We start from the raw sequence: 13,691 nt of genomic DNA, 5'->3' as shown, positions 1-13,691 counted from the left end.
TGCTGGCCCCTTCGCGGCCCTCTGATTAGATATGCGGTTGTGATGGTTATTCGTTCATCTCTGCCCCCCTCTCCCCCCGACGGCCTACAGACACGGCAGCTGTCGGACGGCCTCCATGCACCGCATTCTTCCACTCTGCATCGCATGAGCGCCGCAGCATTCACATCCGTGGCAGTGAAGAGATCGCTGGTTTGCGTGCCTTCTCTCTCAACGCCGCACTCTGCGGTAATGGCTCACTGAAGCAGCAGATTGCTTGGAACCTCTTCTTCTCAGCCCACTCCCCTCTTGTGCAAGGTGTATCATTGCCCCGGGTGATGAGGTGTTGCGGTGGTGGTGGTGGGACGACTACGCACGGCCACCCTCGGCACTGTTCCTGGTCGGCCTGCTCTACCGGTCGGGGCACCCATAATCTGAGCTGGAGTGTTGTCCGTCGACGCTGCGAGCGGTACATACACAAGGCGGCACGGTCTCCCAGCGTACAGCCGGAGTGATGACGCATCGCCAGTGTACACGGGTTTGGAGCCAGGAGAGTGCAACATCGAGGGAGTCACGTACGGCGAGCTGACCTCCAAAGTCTTCTTTCGCGTTTATGAGGAACGTTGTCCGGTGCTCATCTAACGGCCTGCTGAGACGGACGACCATCACAACCGCCGCTCAGAGGAGGCGGTGCCGAAGCACGTGCTCCTCGATCCACACGGCTAAGACGAGATCACATCGCCGGCTGGCAGTCGCGGCTCGTACGCGACTACCAAAGACAACGATGCCACACCACATTCACAACTACGTTCGCCCATCAGCCGGGTGGGAAGGGTGCACGGCAACCTGTGCTGGTATCGCTTTAGCGATCCGCATCACCGCACCTGGGCAGAGATGTTCTCTGTGTGCGTGAACCCTCTACGCAGGTCGCGCGCACGCATCGAAAACCAGCGTTCAGCTTCGGTTTTGCAGGCAGCAGCGCCGGTGTACCCCTTCACACGCGCGGTGCGGCCGTCACTGAGGTGCTGCACAACCGTCGGCGCTGGTGGCTTAGTGAGCTGCGCTATGACCCAGAAGACAGGACGCTGAGCGCGGTTTCGCTGCGCCCTGCCAACCTCCACACCTGCACGGTCGGCAGAAGTGCATGCGTGCGCTTGCAGGTGTGACAACTTCGTCTACATCCCCTTTCGCTGGCATCAGTGCACCTTCAACATCGGCGAGGCTGCCTACATGCCGGTATTCATCTGAACTCACGGAGCGACTGGTGACGGAGGGGGGGGAGAGCGAGGAAGCGGGTGAGGCTGGCGGGCGGCACGCCTTGTGTCTCTGTGGAACACATGTTTGCTGGTGCTGCTCACAGTCTTTCTTTTATGTCGCCGCGCGCACCTTCTCCAGCTGAATTCACCCGGTGGGGACGCTTGAAGCGACAACTTCAGGTAAAGACCAGTCATTTCTTGAGGGGTGGGAAAGGGGTGCCGTGCGGATGATGGTGGGAAGAGTAGTGGGGGGGGGGAGGAGGCTCGAGCGCAGCGGTGCGTGTTGAGGAGGCCTGCATCTAAAGCGGTGGCGGCGTCGATGCAACACCATAGACTATCCAAACCCCATCTCGGAAGCAATCTCATGCCCCGCATTGCGCCTGCGAGACGCCATCTCTTTACTTCTCCACGCCACTACTCACCTCAGCGCGCCTTGCTGTCCGCCCCTTTCTTGCCTTCTCTCTTTGGACTTGAGTCTCACGAGCGATGTGCTTGTGATCGACGGCTCTGCGTGCGTACAACAGGTGGGTGACGGCCAGCGACAACACAGGCGTGTTAACACGCGAGGAAGCGAAAAAGCAAACACACATGTTCACAGGAGGGCGGTGTGTGTGTGTGTGTGTGTGTGGGTGGGTGGGTGGGTGGTTATCGGAACGCATCGGCACACGTGGGCTGCCGTGGAGAGAGAGAGAAGCGCTGTCCCTCACTGCCAAGCGCAGACGCTCCCATCAGGCGGCGCTGCTTCAACTGCCGCTCGCCTTCTCTGGCACTGAAGGACCTCCTTTGCCGACGAGTGTTTCACGAGGCTGAGATGGGCAGCACCAAACCGGACTTCTCCTATGCACTGCAGCAGCTCCCACAGCCGGTGGGGGAGGGGGCAGGGGAGCGGCTCTTTTTCTACGCGCATGTTCAACGACGGAACTGCAAAGCCGCTGTGAAGGCTCAGTGCTCCGATGACACCGCGGATCTCTACCGTCCCGCGATGGGGCTGCTCGCCAAGCGCATGTCGACGCGACGTGCACTCTTGGATGCTGTGGCAGCAACGCCGCGCGTGCCGTCGGTGCAGCGAGATGAGCCCGCAGCGATCCAATCGTCAACTTCGGCACTGCCGCGTTGCTGGCAGAAATTTCTCTCCCGCACCGCCGAGCGTGAACGACAGCGACTCGCACGACTGCGAAATCTGAAGCTGCAGGTAGTCGAGAGTGCAGTGGAGGAGTGTACTTTCCGTCCGCGCCTCTCGCCTCAAACGAGTCGATGCCCTGCGCGTGACTGTGATAGCTCGGGCGCAGCACCGCACGCGACCTCCTCCACTACCGTTATCAATGGCGAGGAGCGAAGCTCCCATGCCCGCACGGAGGAATGGGCGGCTACACTTGCCATGTTCGAGGTCGAGATGCAAGCGCTGCAGAACACACTGGTGCGCTTTCGCCCAACGTGAACGCCATCGACGTATACCCGTCGCAGTCAGGTCTCGCTGACGAGCGTCTGTTCTTTGAGCTGCCCACCGCGTCGGCTGCACTTGGCGAGGGGAGGGGGTCTCACGCCTTGTTGGCACGCGTGCGCGTGTTTGTATCTCTCACCGTTTGCACGCGAGCTACACAAGCACCCACACCCAGACGCACAGACGGATGCGCGCCTGTCCGTGCGTAGCGCCAACGCTCACGTGTCCGCTCAGCGGCACGCATCGTGTTTCTCGTCATGTGCACCATGGCACACAATGGACAAAGAAGAAGCGTATAATCAGCAGGTGGCACCGAATCGGGATGGGGACCTGTCGCCCTGCGAGGAACACCCTCCTCGCCCTGACGCCTGACATGCCGCCTGAAAGTGCGCGGCAGGCGAGCACGCACCCGTACAGACTCGTTCTGAGGTGAGGCCTTTGCAAAACCGCTGGCGTTTTGATGACAGGCGTAGCGCGGAGAAAAGAAGACGGGTGGAGCGTACCGTTGGTGGTATCGTGTTCTCCCGCCGAGGGATCGCACGCGCCACCACGCACGGCGAGCCCACTTTCCTCAGCGAATGGCAGACTCCTTCCTCTGTCCTCCGCACATCACCGCCACCTCTTCCTTCTTATTGTACCATCTCTTTGTTACTCTGTCAGTCTCCCCGCTACTGTCGGTCGACAGTCCCTCATCTCGACCTGCATAGGCACCCGACGGCTTGTGGCGGTTTCCGCCTCTGTCTTCCTTTCTGAGGGCACTCTTTGCGAAGACACAACGGTGCTCGAGAGGCTGCCGTGCGCGTCGCACACGTGTCCGCGCCATGCGGGTTGCTCGTACCCATCCACCGCGGGTCTGCGGCATTGGCACCCTACCGAGCACTTCCGCGGCCCTCCGTTGCGGGGCACGGTGTATTCACCGCCACCACAGTCCTGACAGAAGTTACTCGCAGGAGATTCAAGACCGCCAAAACGCCTTTCGGTGGTCGGCACATCATGTGTTTCGCCCGCACCAGCACTTCACGTACGATCCTACTAGCTGGAGCCGCCCGTTGGAGGAAAAGGTGAAGAAGTCGCGCACCTTATCGCTGGTGGAGCGGGTAAAGACGACGGCAGAGCACGTGGCGGAGCGTGCTGGCTACATAGCGACTCTCGACGACGTCACTGACTGTCGCATATCAAAAGCACAAAAACTTGCGGAGCCCGCATCCGAGATCGACGTGCCAGACTACTTCTTCGCCGCGAGGGACGCCTCGACCCGGCTGCAGCCGGCCACCGTTTCAGTGAATTCATCCACGTCGTCGAGCGGGTGGACTGCGGTGAGTCTGCAGGAACTCATAGAGGAGGTGCAGCGCCTCCAGAGCCTTCTACACAGTCCACGTTACACAGGAAACGCTTCCCTCCAGCGGCGCGCCCGTCAAGACGCTGACTTTCACACGACACTATGGCAGCTCTACGAGCGCCTGCGCGATGCCCGAGTGGGCGAGACGGTGACGCTAGATGCTTGTGTCTTTGGTTGGTTTCTGCTGACACGGAACCTTGAGCCCCTCATCGAGGCTGTGGCGCGTGCGCATCCGCAAGAGGCAAACAAAGACTCGAGCGAGAGCAGCGACGAGGCAGCGGCAATACGCGATGTCTTCGCTGCCCTCCGCACGGTGGTGCTGCAGCCCATGGCAGAGGGTAGATGTCTCTTCAAGGCTGCCACGTCGGGGGAGTTGTCGTTGGAGGCACTCATTGAAATCCTGAGCATCGCGACGCTGCCATTTGTGCGACGGTGCGCCGAGGACGATGTCCTTGAGAGCCAGACTCTTGTGCGCTACGCTGAGTGCATCTCCGCTGCTGCCAGGCAGCGCGCACTCGACGTCGCTGCGGACCCCGACGCGGCTGAGCACGCAGCCGCGCAGGAGTGGCTTGACCCACCGCATCTGGCTGCGTGGGCAACCTCGCTGAAGCGCCTGCAGGCGCATGAGGTGCCGATTCTCGGCACGGTCTCCGGCCTGGAGGTACAGGTGGAGCACGCAGCCGATTACGTGACGCAGCTGCTCGAGACCATCACGGGCGTGACGCCCGGCGGCCATGTGATTGCGAGCCTCTCTCGCCCCCAGCCCAGGACGCAGAAGGCGGCATCTCAAATGCGACAGGATGCCGCACCGAAGCCTGTTTGCCTGGATGCAACGGCGGCACCGCACGGCGTGCAGAACCCGCCGACGGAGAGCGGTGATGCCGTCAACATTCTTGTGGCGGCTACGGCTGTGCTGCACCTTTCTCATCGCACTCCAGGCACGAGCGTGGCGCGGGAGGAGGGCGCGCGGCGCATCGTTCGTGCATGTTTGCGCATGCTGACCCACACGCCGAATTACGACCTCTGTCCCGACGATGTGGTTGCGTGGGCGTCCGAGGTCCTTGATGCAGAGCACCTGATGCACATGGATGACCTCTACTGCGCCGCGCATGGAGGTGGCGGGACGGCCGGAGGGAGCGGGACGGCGGCGCTGCGATTTCTTCTGCTGCTCTCGCGACTGTCCTACGGCTCTGTTGTGCACCGTGGGGCGCTGGGGCGGATGGTACTTTGCCTGTGCCGATGGCCGGAGCCCGCGCACACGAGTTCCAAGGAGTCGAGCGAGTGGCGCCGCCTGCGCGGCGTAGTCATGCGAGGAGCGCTGTGCGTCCTGCAAGTGCCTGACCTAGAGGCAGGGGCCGCGCAGCAGGCCAGCGAGGAGACAACAACGTGGCTTGAGGCGCTAGCGTTCGGCGAGTACGGCGGTGTCGTTCCCATGACACTGTGGCGAGATGCCGCTCTCTCGCTCTTTCCACACCTTTGCTACCACGCCGAGGGCAGCACATCAGCTTCTTCCCCTTCCCCGCCGCGCGTGGGCTCTTCCGCGTCGCGTTGCCGTCCAGAGGAGGCGCAGGCTCTTTGCGTCTTATGCTCTCGCTACGTGGCACGGGAGAAGACTGGTGTCTCGGCCCCCGCCAACCTTCGTAGTATCTTCACGGCGCGGTGCATTGCGGAGTGTCTAGCCGTCCTGCTCGGCAACCCGGCGTTGCCAGACGCGCTTCTGAGGTCGGCGGATGCGTGGGATGGCCTGTGTGCGTCGCTGCCCGAGTCGGTGAAGGTGGTGGCAACGTGCATGCAGGAGGTGGTGCGCCTTGACGCGCCCCCACCCAAGGTGCTTTCTTTCTGACCCCTTTGCCCCGTCCGTATGTTGCCTCTCCTGCATCACCCCGGATCCCTACTCGTCTTTGTGAGCTCCTTTGGCGCTGGCTGTTCTCCCTCCCTCTGCCGCACACGCAAGCGCGCACCTACTGTGCAGACGAAGAAGACAGAAGTGTAGAGGGCAGTCATCACAGATACCCCCCCCCCCATACACGCATGCACTTGCATTTTAGGCTTCAGTACTGTAACCGTGGTAACCAACGCAGCGAGGTGATTTTTCTCTTAACGTACGTGACAGGTTTGTCCGCGTGCCTGCCTCGCTCTCGCTGTGTGCGTTCTCACTGAGGGCTCACAAGGGACAGAGGATCAACATGAAACAGACGTTGCTGTGTCTGTTCTCGCGAGGCACACACGGCAATGTGCATAAACACAAGCAAAATCGAGGACAAGTGGCGTCTAGACCCTGCGGCAGATGAGAAGGAAGTGCTGTCCAGGACTGCAGAGTTGCTGTGCACGCTTCACTGCTACCACACGGCTTGAATGACCGCAAGGGAGGTCTCTCCCGCCAGTTCCAGTGTGCCCCTGCGCCTCTATGCTTGTCTACATTAGTGAAACATTCATGTATACCCGGCCACTACCCTCCCCCTTCCGCTCTCCTCCCACGCGCACTCTTTAGTAGCTTCTTACCTCAGTCCGTCCCCCGCCATCGTCGATAGCCCCAGCTCTTTCTCTCTCTGAGAAAGTTGGGCGAACACCACCGTGCAGTCACGCACCCCCCCCCCCACACACACACACGACAACCAGCGAACGCGAAGACGAGGGAAGGTCGAAATGCCAGAAGAAGTCGTGCTCATGATGGACCTGAAGGGTGTCCTGACATCATCTCCGTTCCCCGCTGCACGGCGCCTCGCAGAGAACATGATGCGGTGCGTCTTCGAGCGCGCTAGCTCGCACATTATAGTGAAGCGCATCCAGGAGCGGCCGGTACCATTTCTGGCGAAGAAGTACAGCAACTTTTTCTTCACCGTGGCGAAGTTCACAGAGCGCACGCGTGGGTTGAAAGGTGCCTTCGAGCGACTGGAGCTGGGCGAACTGAATCGGCTGGAGTTCATCACAGCGTTCAGGGAGGAGATCCATTTTATGCTGCTCGCCCTCTCCAAGCAAAACCCGGAAGAGCTGGAGGCTATGAACATTGCCTTTCCCAAGAAGGTGGATGCTCTCAAGAAGCGCTTCCCGCTCCTCTGCGACCCTGTCGTGCAGGTGCACATCCGCGAGCTGCTGGATGTCGAGGCCTTCCTGTGCACCATCGAGAAGGTTTCGCCGCGCAAGAACGTGCTGAACCTGCTGCACTACCTGCGCACCAAGAGCCAGCAGGAGATTCGCCTCTTCGCCATCGGCAACGCGTGGGAGTTCGAGGGGCAGTACCGACGTATGGTGACGGCCATGAAGTACTCGGTGGCCGACTCCGTCCCCTTTGCCTACCCGGTCATCTGCCCCGTCGAGTACGGCGAGAGCGCCGGCTCTTACCAGAACAGCTTCCAAGTGACGGGCCTCTTCGATGGATATGTGCAGAGCTACATCTCCCACAAGCGCAAGCCCTATCCTGACATCTTCATGCAGGCGCTGGAGGAGGTGCGCACAAGCCGCGTCCCCACCGGCGAGGCACTGCGCTACGATATGAAGCCGAACATCTTCTACTTTGACGACGTAGAGGCGCACTGCGAGGTGGCCCGCGGACTGCCAGGCAACCCGTTCACAGAGGTCTTGCTGATTGAGGATGGCGCGTGTGACGTGTACAAGGACGTTGTGCGTGCTTTGAAAATGGTCGCGGAGAAAGACCCTTTCTGGGCTGAGGTGGTGGCCGGCGTAGAGAAGGACATCGCCCCGATGTTCAGGCCATCGAGGACCCCAGACGGCAGGCCCACCTCGTGGGTGACGGAGGAGCTGCACAACTACAGCAACAATTTGCTCTTTGTCGGACCGCCACCGAACGATCTGTGCTCGCCGGTGAGCACTCTCGAAAAAGACCGCTACCGCATGGACGACGAGGACCAAGAGCGTATTCTTTTCTACTGCGCGCAGCACCTTCCTCACCTCTTTCCCCTGAAGATCCCGCCGCGGCCAGGGGCAAGCATGAATCTGCGCACACAGCCAGGCCTGGCCACTTCGGCCGGCCCCGTCCTCTTCGAGTACGTCGAAGGCAGTCGCTTCTTTGAGTCGTACCGGCTGACGCTGCGCACCGGCAGCTACATCTTGCGAATTCAGCCGCGCGGCCCGTCTCCGTACGGCTCCGCGGACATCCGCCGCGAGTACGAGACAATGGCGCACCTCTACGAAACGTCACCGGGGCTGCAGATCCCAACGCCCCTGTTGTACTGCGACTCCTACGCTGTGTGTGGACGCCGCTTCTTCCTCCGCCGATACCGCGACGGTGAGAACATCAACGCCATTTCGCAGCTGATTCAGCCGCGCATTCGCCGGCCTTACTCCCTGCGACGTGTGTCGATCAATGTGGAGCTCCGGCCCAAGCTGTTCTACAAGCAGGCGATTGCAGTGCTCTCGATGCTGCATAATTCGCCGCTGCCGCCCTTCATGAAGCAGGCGGAGGAAGAGATGCGGCGCACAAAGCGGCACAAGCACCCGCTGCTGGCCATGGTGCAGGAAAGCATCGAGATGTACAAGTTGGCGCTGTCCAAGAGCGGCACCGCTGGCCGCTTCGGTGTGCAGCTGCGCTCCGCCACCGTGGAGGAGCTGTCGCGTGGCGTTTTGGCCTGCTTTGACCAGACGCAGCTGTCGCACCAGATGATCCCAATGCCGGACCGCCTCGTCGCCCTGCACGGCAACTTCAACCTATCCTCGGTACTCTTCACACACCGCTCACTGGAGGGTCGTGCAAAGTACCCGCCGCATCTGATTGGCGTGGTGCAATTCAAGTTCACTCGACTCGGCGACCCGCTCGTCGACGTCGCATCGGCGTCAATGTTCTGCTTCCTCAGGCAGCCCGAGGGCATCTACGACGCATCACACGATATCCAGATGATCTTTCCGTCTCCGAGCGACCTCCTGGAGATGTACTGCAGTGCGCGCGGCTACATGCTGCACCTCGACCGTCGCCGCCGCGACGATATCTTCAAGGTGTACCTGGCCAGCCTCTGCCTTCAGCAGGCCACGATGCTCATTACCGACATCGTGTCTAGCACCATTTCGCCGCATGCGAAGCGCTACTCCGATTCTCGCAGCATTGCGCAGGCAGATCAGCTGGCGAAGCGTGGAATCGACGTCCTCCATAGCCGCACGGCAGCGAAGCTGTGAGCAGGCCCTATGCGAATTCACCGCATGGTTGCCACTTTGGCAGGAGCTCGATGGGAGGGAGCCAGCGCTGCGAAGCGCTAAGGGGGAAGCAATTTCACCGTTTCTCCCCCTGTCACGTGTTGCAGCCTCCTCCTCCTCCCCTCGCCACCCACCGCCCACCGACCCTTTCCTCCTTTCTGGATACGCCCTGCAGCAGCTTTGCAGCGGCCCCTGGCCGAAGCGCATTGCAGACAGAGCGGTGCCGGCCACCTATTCTCTCGCTCTCTCTCTCTCTCTATGTGTGTGTGGGTGGGGGGTAGGAGGGGGGAGGAGGCAATGGCAAAGTGGCAGTGGAAGGCGGGTGGATAGCAGAGAGGGTGGACGCAGTGAACTCAAAGGCCGACACAGCCACTTTCTACCCCCGATCGACGAGGAACGCCGCTCCACACGGCAGACCACCTTCTCCAGACGAACCCCCCCTCCCCCACACACAACAAAACGAAGACGACAGGAGACCATCGGCTTGCGCACGCTCTCCCTGTGAACTAAAAGGCCATAGACGAATGAACGGGCGGAGCGCCGCCTGTGGGCAGCATTCATATGGCATTAACTCGTGAGAGGGGTGGGGTGGGGGACTCTTAAGGGAGCGGCAACCAAAAGGTGAGCCGGAAAAGGCTGAATTCCGCCGCCCCTCACGCTACCTCTCCCGTCGTTGATCAACTTCTGCCGGTCTGTGCCCCGGTATCTATGTGCATGTGACGGCCTAGGCGCGGGAGAGCGCGAAGGCGATGTGTGCGCGCAAGTGTAACCGAATATCGACAGCACAAACCAAACCGAAAGTCTCCGTTAAACACGCGAAGTACACGCACACACACACACGGAGCAGCTCCGAAAACGATTTTTTCTACTTTTTTTTGCTTTCCTTAATGATGTTTTCCACGTGCATGCTTTGCTTTGCTGACGGAATCAAGCAGCGCAACCGATCAGCGTGCGTGACTGTCATGGTGCCTCTTTCGTCGGTGCACTCTTCTGCACTCGTCTTCGCCTGGCCTATCGCGTCGTCATGCATGTTGCATGCGTGCGTCTTGCACGAACGCTTGTGCGGTGCGTGTGTGTCTCTCTGTGTGTTTCCGTTCTGGTGGGCGTTGGCTGCGTGTGCTTGGAAGCCTTCTATGCGTTCTCGCGCTTGCGGCGCGTGTGGGTTCTTGTGCGAACGCAGAGCGTACCTGGATGTAACTGGAGGACAAAGAACGAAGGAAAGTGGAATAAGTGCGGCTGAGTCGTTGGAAAGTGCGAGTGCAGTGATCCTGGCACTGTTTTTTCACGAGAAGCGACGCAGCGGTCGATTCGACAGGTGCTTTCTGACGCCTAGGCGGAATTTCCGAAGGTGCAGGACGTCTGCGTTTGCCTGGCTCTGGGCGCATGCCTATTTTGCTGAGGCTGCGCCGCCACAGCAACAGTCTGCCGAGATGGATTGTCTCGGCTATCCTGCAATGCTCGCCTGCCGGCCATTTCACTCCATCGAGACGGCGGCCTCTCCTTCCCCCATCTCACCCCCGCGCTCACTTGCCCGTCGCCTCGTGGTGGCCGCATATGGAGAACTTGTAGGGCTTTCCGAATCGCCGTTCTCGGCTGAGTGGAGTTGTTCGACGACACAGACACACCGACACCTGCACAGGCGCAGGTAAGGGTACTAACGTTGTTATGTGCAACTGTGACTTGCTGGCGCTTACCAAGTGCGCGCGTGAACGTCTGCGCGCTCGTGTCCTGCACAGATCAAACAAAAGTAACAAAACACAGAAAAGAAAACAAAACCAAGTAGGGGGAGGGGAGGGATACGTGACGTAACCCTGCACTGGAGTGCGTGCCACAAGTACAACTCGCTGTCACGTGCGCTGCTGAATCACATGGTTGCCGCTGCTTATACATTGGCGGCTTTTTGTTTCCTCTCTCGCTGTCTCGGCTTGCCTGCCAGCGAGTTGCGCACCACGTCCCTGCTTCCACGACTGCCTCTTTTCCTTCGGCTGCTCATTCTTTCGATCCTGCGTGTTGTTCCTTTGTGGCGGTACTCAGACCCTGCGTTGTGCACTCTGTGCTGTCATTTTCATCTCTTTATCTCTGCCTGGCGTCCTCTTCGGGAACTTGTTGCGGTGCCGGTGAATCTGCCCGCAGCGCCATGTCGACGGAGTCGGCGATGAGTGAAGTGCACACGGACTTCAGGGGTTGCAGCCTGCTGCCTGACTTTGCGGCGGTGGCAGACGTCTCGGAGCGCACCGGGGTAGGGTACTTGCAGTACAGCAACGGCGCTATCTACGAAGGCGAATGGCTAAATGGCGAACGCCACGGCCTTGGGGTGTGCTACTACCCTTCCGGCAACATCTTCGTTGGCCAGTTCCGCTCAGGGCTGATGGAGGGGCCGGGCACGATGTTCTTCGCGACGGGCGAGTGTTTCAGCGGCGAGTTCAGGGACTCGACCATCTACAAGGGTGTGTACAGCCGTCAAGGGCGCGAGATCTGTGGGGTCTGGAAAGACGGCAATCGGGTGAGTGAGACGCACACCAAAGCACCCGAGGTACTCCAGCGTGCCCGCGCAGCCCTCTTCGCGACCATTGTAAAGCAAGTCAACGAGTACCTCTGGGGAGCTGCAAGCAATCCAACAAAACTCGTGCTCTCTGCGTCGCCCGAAGGCGCAGCACTGCAGGCACCTCTTGATATCCTCAGCTCTAGCACGGGCCCGAACGGCACACCCACAGCGCCCCCACAGCACCTCACTGTGATGCCTAGCTTCGATGCAGGAAATCAGAGTTTCACGAGCGTCCGATACCGCCCTAACGCGTCCCTTGCGGACGGCGAGGCGAAGAGCAGCGCGCATGGCATCGTCACACAGTACGGCTCCCCTGCCACAGTTTTCGCCTGCGCGGCGCCCGCCCCAAACGAGATCTTTTCTGTCTGCCGCTTCACGCTGCGCTGCTTCATCTTTCTCTTTCCTTTTTTGTCACTGCCGTGGGTGCCGGTGGCCCCGCTGCGCATTACCTCGATGCATGAGGAGAGAGAGTTCGTCGTGAGTGGGGCTGCGCTGCGCAGCGACTTCGACGCACCGTCCTTCTCCATGTACATCATTGCTCTTGGAATGTTGTGCCACATCGTCGCCATCATTCTTGTGGCTTCCCGGGTTCCGCTGGGGCAAGTGCAAGATGGCAAGCTGACACTGCCGGAGATGGTCGTGCCCTGTGTGCTGTGGCTCCTTGTCGCGCTGGTGAAAGCGTCCTACATAAGCTTCTTCCGATTTCCACACGGGCTGGAGAGGGTTGACCGGCGGCTTACACCCAAGCTGTCGGCCCTGGCGGCGAGTCTGGTCGATGCAAAGTCGAGCGTCTGCATCTTTACCTACGACGACGATGGCAAAGGCAAGGTGATGAACCGACACTACAAGTACCGCTGGCTGCTCTTCGGCGTCGTGTTGGGCTTGATAATGAGCTTCTCCGCACCGGCGACGCGCTGCGGGTATGGGCATAACATGTTCGGCTCTAACGGCTTCCAAAAGACAGCCGCCCTTCTCGCCTTCTTCGCGACGTTTTTATTTGCGGCGACGCTGACGTTTTCGGTGCTCAAGATCACGGACATGCAGCGCGAAATCCGGGCGAAGCTGCATGTGCTGACGAACCTCGCCTTCTTAGAGTGCCGATGCCTCATGAGCCCCAGCAAACATGCGAGCATGGCCTTCGACCTCGACGAGAGCTTCAATGCCGAGAACGTGTTCAGCGGCTTTCCAGGCTGGTACAGCCTACGCTCCCTCATCCTCTACGCCTCTGCGTGCGCCAATCATCGCGCGCGCACCGCCGCGATGCGCGTTTTCTGGTTCGCGCTCGTGTGCGTCTTCATTGTGGGCATCGCCGACACACTTCTGATGATCCAAAACAACAGGCCCCGCGATCGATACTACTCCACCGCCCACTCCTACGCGTTCTTCACCTTTCTCTTCTGGGGCGCGTTGCTGCATCGCTACCTGTACGTGTGCGTTTCCACTCGCCGCGAGCTGCAGCACCATCTGTACATCATGGACATCGCCGGGCTGTATCACCGTGTGAAGCTGAGTGACTCGGAGGCTGGCAACATCATTCAGCAGTGCCGATGCATCTCCGAGAGCAACGACACGGAGCCTGAGATATTCCCTGTGATGATCTACAGCTTTGTGGTCTTATTGACGGTCATTCTGAACTTAGCGGCCATGACAGCCATCTGCTACCAGCTAGGTCGGGCCATCTACCGCTGAGCGTCGGACTGCGCGTGGACGGGTGGTGGGAGGGGCTCGGAGAAAGACGCATGAAGAATGCTGCCGCTTGGACGAGGACGCAGCCGCAGCGGCTGTTGTACATATGCGTCAGTTTGCGGGTGACGGGTAAGGCACGCGCTCTTGTGCGCACATGTGTTTTGGGCCTTTCCGAAGATCTCGGTTGATGCTGCGCGCATCCTCCGACAGGCCTCCCCACTCCTCGCCTGCCTCGCAAGTGCCACCGCACACCGTATCCCCGCTCCCCCGTTGTTTTTCTCCTTTGCTGCGCCTTTGGCTCTG

General features: G+C 60.3%; 4 protein-coding genes across 4 annotated transcripts; all 4 read left to right on the top strand.

Annotated features, from left to right (window-relative positions):
- Positions 1–2,043: 2,043 nt before the first annotated feature.
- Positions 2,044–2,670, top strand: LMJF_16_0130 (hypothetical protein; the record flags this gene model as incomplete). Its single annotated transcript, XM_001682039.1, has 1 exon — positions 2,044–2,670. The coding sequence occupies one exon, from the start codon at positions 2,044–2,046 to the stop codon at positions 2,668–2,670; it is 627 nt and encodes a 208-aa protein (XP_001682091.1).
- An 824-nt stretch (positions 2,671–3,494) lies between these two features.
- On the top strand, positions 3,495–5,855 carry LMJF_16_0120 (conserved hypothetical protein; the record flags this gene model as incomplete). The annotated part of the gene is made up of 1 exon (XM_001682038.1): positions 3,495–5,855. The coding sequence occupies one exon, from the start codon at positions 3,495–3,497 to the stop codon at positions 5,853–5,855; it is 2,361 nt and encodes a 786-aa protein (XP_001682090.1).
- Positions 5,856–6,658: 803 nt separating this feature from the next.
- On the top strand, positions 6,659–9,139 carry LMJF_16_0110 (conserved hypothetical protein; the record flags this gene model as incomplete). Its single annotated transcript, XM_001682037.1, has 1 exon — positions 6,659–9,139. The coding sequence occupies one exon, from the start codon at positions 6,659–6,661 to the stop codon at positions 9,137–9,139; it is 2,481 nt and encodes an 826-aa protein (XP_001682089.1).
- Positions 9,140–11,294: 2,155 nt separating this feature from the next.
- LMJF_16_0100 (conserved hypothetical protein) lies at positions 11,295–13,391 on the top strand (the record flags this gene model as incomplete). Its single annotated transcript, XM_001682036.1, has 1 exon — positions 11,295–13,391. The coding sequence occupies one exon, from the start codon at positions 11,295–11,297 to the stop codon at positions 13,389–13,391; it is 2,097 nt and encodes a 698-aa protein (XP_001682088.1).
- Between the last annotated feature and the right edge of the window lie 300 nt (positions 13,392–13,691).

Source organism: Leishmania major, chromosome 16, assembly GCF_000002725.2.
Source record: "Leishmania major strain Friedlin complete genome, chromosome 16".
NCBI lineage: Eukaryota > Euglenozoa > Kinetoplastea > Trypanosomatida > Trypanosomatidae > Leishmania > Leishmania major.
Note: the sequence above shows the minus strand (reverse complement) of the source record. Positions and strands in the feature narration are given on the sequence as shown.